The sequence below is a fragment of the Amblyomma americanum genome, chromosome 8, assembly GCF_052857255.1.
Source record: "Amblyomma americanum isolate KBUSLIRL-KWMA chromosome 8, ASM5285725v1, whole genome shotgun sequence".
Taxonomy (NCBI): Eukaryota; Metazoa; Arthropoda; class Arachnida; order Ixodida; family Ixodidae; genus Amblyomma; species Amblyomma americanum.
In genome coordinates, this window is record NC_135504.1 from 139,329,777 (window position 1) to 139,346,448 (window position 16,672).

General features: G+C 46.9%; 1 protein-coding gene across 2 annotated transcripts in view; it reads left to right on the forward strand.

The window, feature by feature from the left end:
- LOC144102093 (phosphoribosyl pyrophosphate synthase-associated protein 2) overlaps positions 1-16,437 on the forward strand; it is a 65,616-nt gene extending 49,179 nt beyond the window's left edge. For both annotated transcript variants that reach the window (XM_077635377.1, XM_077635376.1), the window contains 3 exons: positions 398-544; positions 4,297-4,467; positions 15,009-16,437. In XM_077635377.1, coding sequence (XP_077491503.1) covers positions 398-544; positions 4,297-4,455 — 306 coding nt within the window. In that variant the 3' untranslated portion in view covers positions 4,456-4,467; positions 15,009-16,437. The remainder of the gene's footprint in view (positions 1-397; positions 545-4,296; positions 4,468-15,008) is intronic.
- The last annotated feature ends 235 nt before the right edge of the window (positions 16,438-16,672 follow it).

Genomic DNA, 16,672 nt, shown 5'->3' on the forward strand with positions numbered 1-16,672 from the left:
TGTGCACCCTTAGCAGGAGCACTAGGGGCAGTCTCTTACTCAGCGGCAGAGTGAGGAAGCATGCTTGGCACCTTGGCTCCTCACTCTTCCGCGCGATATAAGGGGTGCTTAGATCTGCCTACTTTTTTCCAAATTTCTTTAAGAAAAGAGGGGGGGTGATTAGAATTCCAAAATTGCGGTAGCTTTTGCCATGACAAAGTGCAAGTATTGTGATTTTCCATGTCTAGCATGCTGTAGTGCAGGACTGATATGCTGCAGTGGGGCACTCTTATGTGGGCACAGTTTCCACATTGTTGCACATCAAGTTCAAAGTCCAGTACAGTGGGGCAGTGCCTGGTAAGCTAGGGAGAAAGAAAGCTGAAGTTTGTTGATGAGGTAGTTTTTTCCTTGTCATTAGGATGACATGGTGGATGATGTGCACTCATTTGTGGTGGCTGCGGAGGTGCTGAAGGAGCGTGGGGCATACAAGATTTACGTGCTGGCCACCCATGGCCTTCTCTCCAACGATGCGCCCCAGCTCATCGAGAACTCGCCCATTGATGAGGTGGGTACACCTTGTGGCAGGTGAACCCAGCACGATGCTTGGCTTGCGTTGGGTATGGCATACACACATGACACTTTCCTGTGCTGGCTCCGTACCCACACGCAGTTCTTGGGCCTGCCATATCCTAATATACCACCGTATGTCCTCGTGTAAAGGCTGCACCCCCAACTTGACAGCTGGTAATTCGAAAGAAAAATGCAGCCGAAAGGATTGCTTCAGGTGGTCGTAATTTTGCCCACGTGGTACGTTATGCTGGGAGCTGGTATGACCACGCACGCATCATCCCGTGCTCTGGACTCCGCTAGAAGCATGAACATGCGGTGCCACAGCATTGCAAACTTGTCGTATGCGCTCAGCGTTCGCATCAAAAAGGACAAAATGTTTTGCTGCGCAAAAAAGCAAGAATGAGGTGCACCCACGCTAGTGGCATGTTTCTTTGTGGCGACGCGCTGCCTGCCTGGCTCAGGCGCTGTAGTAGCGTGCCGTTAGCCCGTTGTCGCAAGGCCTAGTGTGCATTGCATCGAAGCCGCACTCAAAGTGCTTTGAATCTAGTCACGGTTTACTATAAAAGGTCTAACCTTGTTACCAGTTCACCACCGCATAATAACCTCACATTAAAATGAAGATGTAGTTGATTCCTGCTAGGCCTTCGACAGTGAAGCATGCAGAAAAGCAGACTAGACGAATGCCGCATCACACTGACGGCCCCGGGTTGCACATGTGGTGCACTGCTCCAAACCGTCGGTCACTCAAGTGCCAGATCTTCAGAGGATCTTGATATTAACATAGAATCACGTGACATCTGCCATTAAACTCATCTAGCAGCCTATTTTACTTTATGCAGCTAATTTGTGCCAGTTGTTTGGTGCATGTCCTGTCATCCTGTCATCTATACTTTAAATGTATTATGTATTAGAAGATTTGCTGAAACTGCACTAACTCGTCATAAAAATGCGTGTCGCAGCATGAAGAGACTCATAAGCGGGGCTCCGCTGTAAACAGAAAAATTTACGGAAAAACGCTGAAAGTATGTACACTCAAGCCTCTTAAAACGGATTTTCGGATAATTCGGCCTCCCTGCTCCCTCCCGTCTAAAATGTACATAAGCCAGTGGCACCATACTCGTTAATTCAGAGCGAAATTGCGCACGCACCGGTTAGTTAGGACTAAAGACATGCCTGGAACGGCGCTGAAGTCAGTTTTCGAGACATCCATCGCAACTGTCATCATCCGGAAACCAGTGCCAGGCCAGAAACCACCCTCCATTCTGAAACCGAAAACGTGCGAGGGGCAGCACTGGTGCAGTATAACCTCATTTATTGAGCCCCCATTGAAATTCAGACTGCTGCCGGAGTCCCGCCAAACTCCCATGCAAGTCTATGGCGTCAGAAGCTCGTTTATTTGGATGCTGCAGGGTTCACATTGGTCAGTCTGGACGGACCCCCGAAGAGGCGCCATGTCGAGATGTCACGTACTCGACTGGCAATCGTCGAGACGTGTGTCCACAGGCCTGAATTGCATATTACATTTTCTCCCGTGCCCCTCTGATCTTCATGCAAAGGCAGGTGTGTTGATGGCCAGCAGGGTCTCATTGATAGGCTGAGAGAGAGTCTGGCTGAATAGTTTCATTTTCGGAGCTTCATCGCCAGTCGTCGCCAGCTCGCGGCGACGGTGGCTGTCTGCTGCGTATGTCAGCGAGCCAGCCAAGCCACACACCTTTTGGTGCGATTGCCTTATTGCGTTTTTTTCTTTGTGTATCAAAGCCGTTTTGCCGCTCCGGTGCCAAAGCGCGCTTCCCTTGCTTCCATCCGTGTGGTATTTCCGTTCTTCCAGCACACCAAAACTCTGTTCGCAGTTTGTGCCATGAAGCCTTCTCGCATGCGATGCCACATGCAAAGAAGCTCCAATGGTATCGTTTTGGACACTGAAAGAAGCCGTGGAGAACCTTACCATTGTGGTGCTGTTCTGCTTCCGCCACTGCTGATAGTGTGCACTAACTGAAATATTTGATGGAACTGCGAGAAGTTGTGCAGTATTCTTAAAAGAAAACAAAAATTGCCCAGGTTCTCCGAAATAAATTTTGCTTTTAGGCTAATGGTTTTTGATGATTTTGGGGGACCATTCGATTTTTTTTTCCACTCCCTGCAAGTCCGAATTAATGAGCTTTTACTGTATGGTAGATTCTGACGAAGACATGAAGAAAATGAGGCAATGAAAAAAGAACGCTAGACCAATGCCTCATTCTTCAGGGCACTTCATGCATAGTGCAAAAAGGCTCTATTTGCAATTATCCCCTCAGTGCAAGGCCATTTTATTTCTTGTGTTCATGTAACATAAATCTTGACACATATCATTATTGGTGGCACTACTGTTAACGTGAACACCTAATAAGGTGAACAAATTTTCATGGACCCTACAGGTTCATCTTGAAGAAAGTCTTCTGTAGTGCATTTGTTTTCCCAGTGTTTGCTAGCAGGAGCTGTTCTCTGGAATGGTCGTGTTTTAATGCGCTACTGATATATATTGTGCACTTAGTTGAAAACGGTCCAACTGGAGGCGGTAAAGGCCTCTTCTGAGGCCTCTACAACGACCTCCGAATGGCTGGTGTGTGCACTGCAAATGTGATTTTCTCACCGTCATGTTTTTCGCCAATATGACTAGCCTTACAGAAGTTTTCGTTATGTTTGGATGGTGCAGTTTCAATTAATTTTATATCATTGAATTCGGAAAGAGCTAAACTATGGATCTATGCTATTTTTTTATGGCTGAGTCGGAACATATTATCAAATTTCATAAACAGTAATATCCCGCAGTTATATTTCATAATTACGGTACTTCAACGTAATTGAACATTTTTATGTAATTATGTGCCTCCATAATATTATAAACAGTGTAGCTCCGCATGGTAGGTCTTTGGCTACACTCCACTTCAATCTCAGTCAAGCACTATTGAATGTGTCCTAATGACTGATATGAAATTAAATAATTAGGCTTCAGTTATTTTTTCATAATATGGGAACTAATTGACACATATACTGAAACTAATTATATTTTTGAGACCAGGAAATAGAAATACATTCCTAATTTCATTGCTATATCTTTAGCAATAAAAATTTTCAATTTAAGACCAGTGTCTCCCCTTAAATTGGGCAAATGGAAAGGAGGAGGTTGAGGCATGCATGGACTTAGCAACACTTGCTGTTGAGCTAGTTCGTTTGCCATACTTTGATGATGAACTAGCACAGATAACACAATGGACAACTTCTGCTTTTGTTCATTTTGTCCTTTTCAAAAGACATGGCTCAAAAAAACAAAGGGAGCATTTATCATCTGTGTACCGTGTATTATATTTATTCCTTTTTTGTTTGAGTAAAACCTTCAGCTGAAAGTTGGTGCCCGTTCCACGTTGCCTTTGTGTCATCTTCATTTTCTGTGCTATGTTCTGCAACCAATACCAACTCGCCCAGCTGTCTATTGTGCTTCTTCGTGTTCACTGTGTCCGGGCTCCTCAAAGCATGGACTTGGGCGCTCGGGAAACCCAGAAAGCTCCAGGGAATCCAAGGGTTCCATGAAACCCAGTTTGAGTGAGAGCCCATGCATTGCTTAGTCGGCCACACATGTAGTGCACGAGCCTGGTGCTCTCAGCAGCTGCACCACTCCGGAATCGTGTCAAGCAAGATATTGTGCTGGGTGCAGCGCCGCTGGAGTTTCTGGTCACCCTCCCCCTAACCTGAGCACTGTTGCTATTGCAGGTGGTGGTGACCAACACGGTGCCCCACGAGGTGCAGAAGATGCAGTGCCACAAGATCAAGACGGTAGACATCAGTGTGCTGCTGTCGGAGGCAATCCGCCGCATCCACCACAAGGAGTCCATGTCCTACCTTTTCCGCAACGTCACCCTCGAGGACTGATCTCTTCCACAGGTATGGGTCCTCCCCCTTTCATAACAGGCCTTGTGTGGGGGGAAAATTTACTGCGCAGGGCTCTTGGAGGTTCCAGTATGTGCATCCTTTAGCTGTCCACGGCCACTCCCAACAACTCAGCTTAGCATAGATTCAGTATGAATTGCAGAAGCATCTAAATAAAGCATTGGGGAAAGTTTTTATTCAGGCCCAATATAGTACTTTGTCTCTACTGTCTGCACCTGGGGTGGTATTACGGATCGCTCTGAAAAAGAGTTTCAATTTTGAGAGCATGACGTCAAAATGACGGCACCGCAAGATGCCGAGAGTGGAATCAGCCAATTAGCAGCAAGGTTGTGGTGGCTTTTAGCGAGGCTCCGCCCCGGAACCATTTATTTGCACGACAAGGGACCGTAGGCTAATGTTTTTCTGTAAAAATGCAGTGAATAAAACGAATAATGGTTTATTTCGCTAAGAGATTGTATTTCAAACTCAACAGCACCAAGCAAAACAAGCAGAGTTATCAGTTTTGCAATTAAGTTTGCTGTTCAGTCACTGTTGTTGCTGCGAAGGTGCGCTGTCAGCGGAAAAGCGTGAGCATGTCAGTTTAAAAATAAACACAAACGGAATGAATAAAACAAATAATGTTTTATTTTGGTAATAAACTGTGTTGAAAATTCAACAACACGAAGAAAGATTAGAAGCGTTTTCAGTTTTGCAATTAAATTTGGTGTAGGGTAACTTCTCTTGCCATGAGGGTACGCTGGCAGTGGTATAGCGTGAACATGGCGGCCTGCAAGAAAACAGCTGATTCTAAGGCTAGTTCCTGTTTTTTTGCATGTCGTCTAAAATCAAAGTACTTTGCGGATGTGTTAAGTGTGCAGAAAAATCTGATTGAAGGCAAAGAATGCTACGGGCCTGCCGAGATCAACTTGCAAGCAGTGCTCGGCTCGAAAACTCGACGAAGACAACTTTAGTCTCTGTTCTTGGTCGGCGCCTACTATCGATGACCGAGTGACATGTGGTTCTGTTTATTTTCTTTAGAAAATACCAGAAAACCATGAATCATCACACAGAAGCAACTGTCGACAGACTGGAGCAGACAGGTGCAGCTGCTGATAGCTTGCAATCTCGGTGCGGAAATGAGAGCCGACACAATCTGCCTCTGTGGCAGCAATCACTCTTTTGCCTTGTAGCCAAGTGATGCCGCCCACATCGGGCTAAGCATTTGATGTTCCGTTGGTGTTTTTGTCGCTCTGTTCGGATGATGTTCAATTGTTGCGGAACTTTTTTTTTCCTGTGCAAGATGCTAATTACAACAGGGCAGAAAGTTGAGCAAGTTTGTTCACGTTTGCTGGTACACAGCACTTGAATTCTCCACAATGAATTTGTAGAGGCAATGTTCAAGTTTGCATATGATCCAGGGCAGTGAGGTAGGTAGGAAAGGGCACTGATGAAATGATGTTGGTATCGCTGGGTTTGGGGAGGGCAGTGTTGGAAGGGCTTTAAATACTTTCCATAGCTTCTAACAACATGCACTTCCTTTCAGCTTGGAAGAACACTTAGGTTGTTTTTTTTCTTTAATTATAGTCCATCTTATCTGAGGCACCCTGTATACAGGCCCCTCCAGTAGGAAAAGGAACAGCCAGTTGAAAATGACTAGGATATTACCGTAAAAACCAGACTATAGGTCGGACCGGAATATAGGTCGACCCCCCAACTAACCAATTCTAAAAATGAAAAAAAATCTTGTTCAATGGAAAAAGTACCAAAAGACACCCTTACCTTGACACAAATGCGACTCGACAGGTTGCACAACGGTGACAGTATTTATTTTCATTTAAATGCTGCTCGTATGTACATCCGGCCAATTCTTTAACAGTATCGCGCGCCCATAGAGCAAAGCCCTTCCTCTTCATGAATGGCCGCACCCAGGAAGGCGAGCCCTTGAATTGCGCCCTCGTGAGTCTAGAGGCACTCACGATCTCTACCGCTTTCACGCAGATGCATTCGGCAGTCACAGACAGCGATCTTGCATGCCCCGCAACTTTTCCTTCCAATTCTGGGTACGCTGCGGTCCGGCCACAAGATGATGTTTTCTTCTGGTTGCTGCAAGTTGTAATATGCAGCTTCTTCCTCCACCTGTACTGAATGCTCTTTTTGGATACTCCAAATTCGTGCTGTGCCGCCAGGTTGCCGTGAGCTTCCGCATACTCAGTCGCGTTTTTCTTGAAGGTGATGGTGAATTGCCGATGGCTTCCGCTCATTTTGAAACAAAATGTGCAGCCTCTAACCAAAACAGCTTTGAAACTACGGAAACGCAAAATGGCGGCACTGCTGCTGATGGCGATGGTGATGGAGGGGCGCTGTTGAGTTCAGCCACCGCCCATTTTTGCAAGACTTCTGCAGTTTTTCTGCCAACGACCGGTATATAAGAGGGGGGTCGACTTCTCACCATGTTTTTTCGAAGAAACGTTCGACCTATATTCCGGTTTTTACAGTATATACCTAGATGAAAAGTAGCTTGAAAACAGTTACACTTGTCACACATATTATGCAGTAGCATAAGGAGCTTGTCCGGACATTCGTCATTGTCACCGTCTCGTGTCATCATAGACAAGACTTCATAGCCTTGTGTTATCCAAACCAAGCTAGGTGTCACTTATGGGGAGCATTTCCAGTAACGGTGTTGCATGTTTTGTTATTGTAAACTACCATAAAAACCCGCGTATAATACGAACCGGAATATAATATGAGGTAAAGTTTTAGAGACACGAAATGGGAAAAAAAAAATTTGGCCTCGTATAATACGAGTGACGAAAGCTCAGAGAGGACATTTACTCAAATCACATCCCGCACTTTACTTCAATCACTTTCTTCTTCTGCACTGCTTTCCTTGGACATTTCTTTGTCCGACAAATCATCCCAAATGTACACATCTACCGTGCCATTGAGGGTGTTCAAGATGCACAAGATCTTCTGGGATGGCCGCCCACGCGTCCACGATCCATTTGCACAGCGTGGCTGGCGAAGCCCGCTTCACTCGCCTGGTTGGCATCACTGCAGGCTCACCTGAGCGCATCCACTCTGTGTAGCAACACTTGACTGCGTCCTTGAGGCGTTTGTTTACACAAACATCAAGGGGCTGTAGTTGTGACGTCAACCCACCCTGAATCACAACGAGTTCAGTGCCACAGTCTTGTAGCAGCCTCTTCACAGTGTCGGTCAAATGGCAATGAAACGCATCCAGCACAAGGAAGGACGACAAAGACAACAGTGCACCACGTCGCCTACGCCACACGGACTTTACCCAGTCCAAGACTAGATCCTCATTCTTCCACCCCTTCTCATGACATCTCACGATGACATTCTTCAGCAGCTCCTCATCTTTCGGCATTGTTTTCCTCTTGCATATCACGTAAAAGAGGAGCGTGCGGCCATCTGCCGTGCCTGATGACTAACTCGCGTCTTCTCGTAGCTAGTGGACCGGACACTAACTTGTTTAGAGCCCTTCTCGTGCACGGTGAGGGGCGATGGCATGTCCAGGTAAACCGGCGTCTGATCAGCATTGCCTATTTGGTCCAAAAGAAAGTTCTTTGACTTGCGCAAAAAAATAGCATGGCGCTGGAAACTCTCAAGCAGCTCTTCGAACGCTTCAGGCACCTTCTGTGAAATCGAGGTCCGCCGGCGTAGTGAAAAGCCAGCACGGCACATGTAGCGATGGATCCAGTGCTTGCTCGCTTTCAAGGCAGAGCGCAGTATCCCTTTTTCTTCTGCAAGCTCTCTAGCTTTTGCCTGCATAAGCTCCACGCTCACAGATAGATGTGCAGCTCGCTGTTGCGGTACAAACTCCGTCAGGGAAGTTCAATTTCTGGGAATGCGCCATTCTTCGTGGCCGCAAAGCTTTGTCGCGTTCCACTGCACGCGAAAAGGGCTTCTTAATGTCGTCGCCATCCACGAATGCTTCCCTCGATGACACCAAACTGCCTCCCGGCCACACTGTTGCTGATGTTCTCACTTTTTGCTTGAAAGCATCCAACTGCTGTTTTCGAGACCCTGACATCTTGCTCAAAAAAAAAATCCACTCCACAAAGCGTAGCTTATATGCGAGCACCTGCGTTGTCAACAGGCACGCGGCACACCACGACCCCCCGGCACACCCAGCGGATAACCAACAAAGAAAAGACATCGTGACATCGTTTGTCGAGAGTAACGAAGCCAAGCAGTAACCACGTGCCGATAGCAAAGACAAGCTGTAGCCACGCCGCAATAACGAAACCAAAACTTCGAGCAACTTCGAAAATAGTACGAGGCGGAAATTTAGAATGCTAATTATGGGAAAAAACCTCGTATTATACGCGGGTTTTTATGGTAACCTCTACTCGAACACCATCTCCTTGATGATGTGCCTGTGATGTTTACACATCTTTGTCTATCAGTGAAGATGTTCTAGTCATTCAGGAGTCATTGTAGCCAGTGCACCTTACAATATTTATTATGCATTGTTGTACAGTGGTCTCCTTGCAATAGGTCCAGCTTTTAGCACGGAGTGAAGCCCTACTCACATACCATCAAGCTAAAAGCTTAGTTATGATCCATAGTGCAGCAACAAAACAGGGGACAAACACAAGCGCTAATAGCTAATGTTAACGCTTGTGTTTGTCCCCTGTTTTGTTGCAGCGCTATGGATCATAATGCATACCCACTAGCCCGAACCATCACCTTGTTAAAAGCTTAGCTTTGCTATTTACACGTCTTATATGTGCAAAAACGTTTTCTAGTCCTGAAGTCCTGAAAATGCATTATGTACACTGTACAGTAGAACCCCGCTGTTATGTTCCTCACTGCTGCGTTTTCCCGGCTATTACGTCGTTTTCGTCCAGCCCCGGCATAGCTCCCATAGGATCCAATGTATTGGGTACCCCGCTGTTACGTTGTAGCTGTGAAAACGTTCCCGCATGATACGTCGCAACCTGGCACCCCGAACCCAGCCGGGCAACGCGCGTCAACCACCATTTTGACGAGTCTTGGCCAGGCTTGGCTACGGAATTGGCTACAAGACCATGGCCTCCGAGATCATCCCCTTGCATGCGTGCGGGTAATCTCGGAGGCCATAAAAAGCCGCACGCGAGTTGGAGAGATTGCCACTAGATGGCCACTGCCTCGTCAGCCGAAGCGAGTAAAACCCGCGGGCCCGCAGCAATGCAGTCTTTCTTGTTTGTGTGGTTCAACCCATCCGAGTCGTCTGTGTCCTTCCGTCAACACCTACGCTGCCTACGCCTCGTCGGGCCTCGCTAACACCGCGAGCGATTTGTCGTCCTTTGGTGGCGTCGCGCAAGGCGCTTTCCCTCGAGGAAAAGGTGGATGTTCTCAACGCAGTCGACAGGCAGCCAGCGCGGAAAAGAGTCGACATCGCCAGGGATCTTGGTCTGCCACCCTCGACGCTTAACAGCATCGTCTCGAAGCGTGCCGAGATACAAGGGAATGCCGCGCTCTTCGGCCCGAAAGCTAAGCAGGCTCATGGCACCAAGTATGGAAACCTCGACGAGTCGCTTCTTAACTTGGTTTAAACAAGCTCGCGCTGCCGATGTTAACTTCGACGGCAGCATTTTGCTCGAGAAGGCGATGGAAATAGCCGACCGACTGGGCATCAGTGACTTTGCGGCGTCAAATGGCTGGATCGACCGTTTCCGGAAGAGGCACGGCATCGCGTATAAGACGGTATCCGGGGAAGCAGCAAGTGTAAACTTGGAAACAGTCGATGATTGGAAGGCCACACTATCTGCCATAATTGAGGGGTATGAGCCTCGTGACATTTACAATGCCGACGAAACGGGTCTTTTCTTTGGGGTGCAGCCATCCAAGTCGTTAAGCCTGAAGGGCAAAGCATGCCACGGAGGCAAATGCAGCAAAGAACGATTGACGGTGCTCCTTTGCTGCAACATGGATGGCTCGGACAAGCTGAAGCCATGGGTAATCGGAAAATACCGAAACCCACGGTGCTTAAAGAACATTCGCCTGCTGCCATGTCACTATAGAAGCAACAGTCATGCATGGATGACGGGTTCTTTGTTCGAAGAATTTCTTCGTTACTTCGACAACAAGATGGGCTCCCAGTGCAGGAGTGTTGTCCTTTTTCTGGACAATTGTGCTGCCCACCCGAGAGACCTGTTGTTTCTTCGGAACGTTAAGCTTGTTTTTTTTCTTGCAAACACTACAAGCCACTTGCAGCCATTGGATGCCGGCGTCATAAAGAACTTAAAGCACTCGTACAGGAAGTCCATCGTAAAGCGCTGTCTGGCGCGTATTGATCGCGGACAGCAGCCTACGATCGTTTCAATACTGGACGCTATGCACTACGTCGCTTCAGCGTGGACTGCAGTGAGCGTGTCAACTGCACAGCACTGCTTCGCGCGGTGTGGCTTTCGCATGGACAGCGGAGGGGAAACTGCCACGGAAGCTGAAGAGACGGAAGCAGCCTCTCATGATCAAGAGCTGAGTGAAGCTTTGAATGCGCTGGGTGCCACAGGAGTCGCGTATGACGACTACATCGCCGTGGATGCTGCTGTCGTGACGTCCGAGTGTCAGAGTATCGCCTAAATTGTTGCAGACTCGGTCGCGAGTGAAGCCTCAGACTGTGATGATGACGAGGAGCACGAGCCGCATGATTCCGAGGAGTTGGCGGACCCGAGCTTTGGAGAAGCCGTCGCGGCTCTGGACCTCCTCCGCAGGTACGTCGCACCTCAAAGCGACGCTGAGAGCAATGCGGCTTTCCAGGCCATCGAGAAACGCGTGGTGTTTTCCAGCGAGCGGAAAAAACTGCAATCGACCATTCTCGATTTTTTGAAGACCTAAGCTCACTTGATGTCGAAATAAATTGTTTCAAGGCAAAGCTGCACTGTTTTCATTAATTTTCGGACCTTTCCTCACTGTCGCGTTTTCCCGGCTGTGACATTTTTTTTTTTGCGGTCCGGTGAAAAACGTATGAACGGGGTTTCACTGTACTATGCAGTATCTATTGTACAGGTAGCCTCTGCATGAAAGAAAACAGGCACTTTGAACTAAATTTAAAAAAATTTTTTCTTAACTGCACTCGGAAATGTCGTATGGTAATTGTACATCGAGGTAAAGTATGCTTGCATGTGCACTGCCTTTTTTGCGATAGAAACACTCATGTCAAATGCTGTGCCTAAAAAAATAAACGCGCTTACTGAATGTATGATTCACTAAAAAAACAGCTTTGGTGTTGCTTTTTGATTCCAACAAGCATCACAAATATTTCGTGCCTTATTCCGGCACTACACTTTTGGTTCATACATGTTTGTCACACAGGTAATGACCACAGGCACTCCACCAAGCTGGAAGGAGATAGCATGGAATGGGCAGGTGGGCTGACGTAAGCATTGACAAAAGAAAGTGCACAATGATGCTTTTCACATATTGAGCGAGCTGCTTCAACACCTTTTCCGCTGTTGAGGGACGGAGGTATACAGGAAAACACTGAAAATGAAGTGGCAGCCGGTGGGGGAACATGTTTGTCACTGCAGGCTTCTGGCTGCGCACAGGTTGGCCAAGGGCACTACCGCATCACACAGTTGCTCACACACTTGCAGATGTCTTGTGCACTGACACAGGACCAGTGGCTGATATGACTCTCCACGCCAGCATGGTGAGTCATCTCTGGACGCTAGATTTTCCACCGCAACTGTCGCTGCACCATCCCTAGGTACGCCTGCTTCTGGAGACGGGTCGTCCTACAGAGGCTGAAAATGCATTGCTCTTCCCAGGAAGTAGGTGAGGAGGGCCCTGTCTCTACGAGGTAGCCACCGTTTAGAGGCAGCCCGTTATCTGGGTCAATGGCAGTGTCGCCTGCACCCTCTGCTGTTGGGCGCATCCAAACAGAGGCTGTGAAGTGCAGCACGTGCGGTGGTGATGCACGCTGTCCACTCCCACTGGCAGTGGTGCATCCGGTGCCTTTGAAAGCACTGGAAGCGGCTCTTCGGCGCACTGAAGCAGCGCTCAACCACAAATTGTGTGAAAGCATGTGGCGTGTTGTACAGGCCTTCTGCTGAGTCAGGTCTGTGATGCCACGCAACTGGTGCAAAGAGCCGTGGCTCCAGTGGGTAGACATTGTCTCCTGCATAACAAAAAATGACGCAGCTAAGCATGTCCTTTCTCGGTGATCTCAGCAGCCTTACAGGACGCTCTGCTGTACAATAGAAGACTCGTGCCAAGTAGCCCACATCCAGGCGTTGCTGAATATGACATTCAAGAGCATACAGACACGCAGGATTGAGATGTATAAGTGAGCACTTCTGCAAGGTCAGACTTTTACCACCATATTGATATAAATGATGCGCTGTGATTGCCTACACAACACAAGCGCTGTCAGGTGCATTTTGCCTTGGTTTCTTTGACAGGAAATGCTATGCATTTCAACAATGTAATATGTGTCCTGTGTTTCTGCTGCAATTATAACTAACAAAAGGGTGGCAATACACCGTATCATACTGTAACGTGTCTGCATTGGTGTAACTAGCCAGACTCATCCTTGTAGCTTCAGCAGATCTGGGCAAATGCATAGAGCTGCAGCTCAATATATGTGAATGAGGTCACCAGACTGTTGACACAGCTCTTTTACTGCTTACCCAGAAAAAAATCAGTTGTCCAGCGGGCCTTTCTCCGCCTTGGAGTGCTGCCAGACGAACGTGTCCTGGAAAGGTCCGAGTCAGCACGTGTCCACGGCCAGAATGCGCATGTTCGCGCCACAGATATGAGAAAAAAAACACGCACAGCACGAACTTATTCTCATTGCCGAGTTCCGCACTTGTAGCCGAAATGCGGTCAAAAACAGTGGCCGAGGTATACTCACCGTCATGTTTGCAGCGTAGAATCCCTTGCGGCTTGTTCGCAGCACTGCCCCCAAGCTCCTTGTTGGTGATGAGTGTGCAATTGACACACCCGACGACGCCGGGGATGCTGCTGCGGCGAAAGTTTAGTTTGGTAAAGGAAGCCCTCCGCCGCCGCCTTCTCTTCAGGTCTCCTCGGAAAGCGAACACACTCCTTCTGTGACCCAACGTTGACATTGGTCTCCCAAGCACTTGTTCAGTCATTTCATTCCAGAATACTGCGGGCCACTGCTTGGCCCAAGCAGGAAGTCGGTTGGGTTGCGTCGACGTTTTCTTCATTTCCAACGGCACCTTGAAACTCACCGGTGGCGAAGAAGTGCAGCGCGCACAGCACCTGCCGCTCCACTGACAGCGCACGCACCCGCACACCTCCCAGTCATGTCCCAGTTCAATGGAGAGTTCGTTGCACAGCGACTGCGCAGTCTCCTTCCTTTAAGTCTAAGTGCAGTCAAGATGGAGCGTAATGCTCTGAACACTGCATGAATGCGGATGGCCAGAGCCACAAATGTACGGCATATTGGACATGGTGCACATGCTCGCAGGGTGCTGACTGTAAACACACTGCATGAAGAGGTCCATGCCATTGCATTTCTCGCACCATAAAAGCAATTGTCGTCCGCTCATGAAATGCAGCACCATTCAAAGTGAATGCAAAAACTATATAGAGCAGCTAATGCGCATTGTGTAATTGCCACTAATTTTTGTGTTATCATTAGAAGGATATGTGCAACGGAAATGGCGACTGCCATCTGTCAGTAGCCAGTGACAGGTAGATCACCTGCCCACCAAGCTACGAACGAAGCTAGTATACTACCTCGGATATAATAACATGCCGCTTCGAATATAGCTAAACTTAGTGTGCCACCTTGGATATAACGAACTTTCGTGTGTTAGCCTCAAATATAACTAACCTTAGTATGCCACCTGGGATATAACGAACTTTCGTGTGTTAGCCTCGAATATAACTAACCTTAGTAAGGCACCTGGGATATAACAAACTTTTATGTGTTAGCCTCGAATATAACTAACCTTAGTAGGCCACCTGGGATATAATGAACTTTCGTGTGTTAGCCTCGAATATAACTAACCTTAGTGTGCCACCTCAGATATAATGAACTTTTGCGTTAGCCTCAAATATAACTAACCTTAGAGTGCCACCTCGGATATAATGAACTTTTGTGTGTTAGCCTCCAATATAACTAACCTTAGTAGGCCACCTGGGATATAATGAACTTTCATGTGTTAGCCTCGAATATAACTAATACCCCTGACAAGTGAAGTGCACTTATAGGGAGTGCACTTCGGCATCCCGAGTTAAACTTTAGGCTACGCGGTGCTAAATGGGAAGGCAAAGTGCACTCGCAGTAAAAAAATGGCAACATGACATGAGCGAAATTTTTTAACAGGTTGACAAAAGAAAAAAAACTTAAAAATTGACTGTGACATGAAAGTGCAAATAAAATGTATATAACAAACCTACCACCTTTGATGTGACGAACTTTAATGTGTCAACCTCTGATCATATAACAAATGTTTAGCTACTAATGCATTGATACAATCCACCGAGGATTGCCTAAGAGTTTTTTTGGGGGGTTAGGTGTGTTCTTAATCCACCATCAGCAGAGTCATATTTACCGCTTCTCTCTTTTTCAGGCCTCTGGTCCTGCACCACACATCTACTGTTCTAGTGGGCACACTAACAGACTGTTATCCAAGCCAGCAGAACTACTAAACTGTTCAGTGTCCTTATTAGTTACTGCTTTTACACTTCAGTTGCCTGTGCCACCTATCTTCCCTTTGCTTTGGCTGTTTAATGTCAACATCAATACGCTGCTGCAAAATGTGGTAACTTCTCTCTGATCGTAAAATCTGCTAACGTAGTAATGGCTGCATTCAACTCACGTTTACTCGCAAATTGTGTGCATCGTGATTTGGTTGCTGAGGCACACAGTTCTGGAAATATCAGATGTGATCTCCCGTGTTTTTAGTTTTGATGTTATTGTCATTCGCAGTGCTGTTATTATGAAATCGGTCCGGAAATTCAAGCCAAGAGCTGTTCACCAGCTTGAAGGGTATAATCTGCTGAAGGAGTTGGCAGTGTGTACTTTTTAGGACGGAGTTAGCAACGGATGCATAACTAACCTTTCTAAGCTGCATTACAAGATCATAAAGATGCCTGGGTGATCAACTTTTTTGGATGCTCAAAATATTTGCTTGTTTACACACTTGCACTGTGTTTGCACATGGTCGCACAGCTTTGTATTGTACTGCAGGTTTTTCTGCATGCTGTTAAAGCGTACGGGTACAAGTGTGTTGGTAATTTACCTTTTTGCTTATGCTATACAGTGTTTAAATCTTGTCTCACCAACAGCATAACACTGTGTCATCTGATTTGACAGCTAGGGTCTTCAGTGGGAGCACTTGCCTGCTTTGTCAAACATGACCTGTCCCACAAAGGCGACCTGACAGAGCTAAGCTCCAGCTTTTGTCAAGCGTGATGAGCGTCACGATGCACCAATCAATGTACTTAACCATAACAAACAGCTTCTTTTTTGCACAAAATATATTAAGGCGGTCGTGTGTCATAAATCATGCACAATGTCATCAGCTGAGGAAAGTTTAGGGTGAGCAGCTTCCAGCAGAGGAATGGTCTGCTTGCTTGGTGCATCAAGAGATGCTTCTAACATGCAGCTGGCCATTTAACTGTCCAGCACATCAGGCAGCTGCATTTTAGGAAGAATGTTTTGTGCTGTTGGGTTGATTGCAGCAGATATTTGTGCTTCAGTATAGTTCTATTGTAGAAGTATATCTTTAGAAGTTTGGCTTAAGAGGGTTGTGTTTGTTTTCCTTTTCTTGGTTAATTGGATTTAAGACATGGTTTTATTGGTGTCGTTTTTACCAGTGAGTTTTGTAGCCGAGTGTGCGTCAGCATTTTAGTCATTTACTGTGTAGAGAGCATATTTTTAAAGTGCCTACCACAGTTGTTGGCTAAGCATTTCCCTTTTGTTTTTTCTAATGTGAGAAAATGTCTGTGGTCATTTGGCAACTGGCCCGTTGTCAATAAAAGAGTTACACTTTGTTAGCTACCTTTGTCTTCTTGCCAGCAGTGTGTGAAAAGACTCCTGCCTAGAAAATGTTGGGAAAAGTAAGGCACCCTTTAGAGCAGTGTACCTCTCGCTGTCTTTTTCTTACTGTCTTACCTCTTATTGAGGCTGTTAGGTCATGAATAGCAGCTTGCGAGTGTCCCTTGTGGGGAAAGTATGTAGTATCTTGCCAGTATCCACCCACGGGGAATTGGAGACTAACAAAAAGACCTT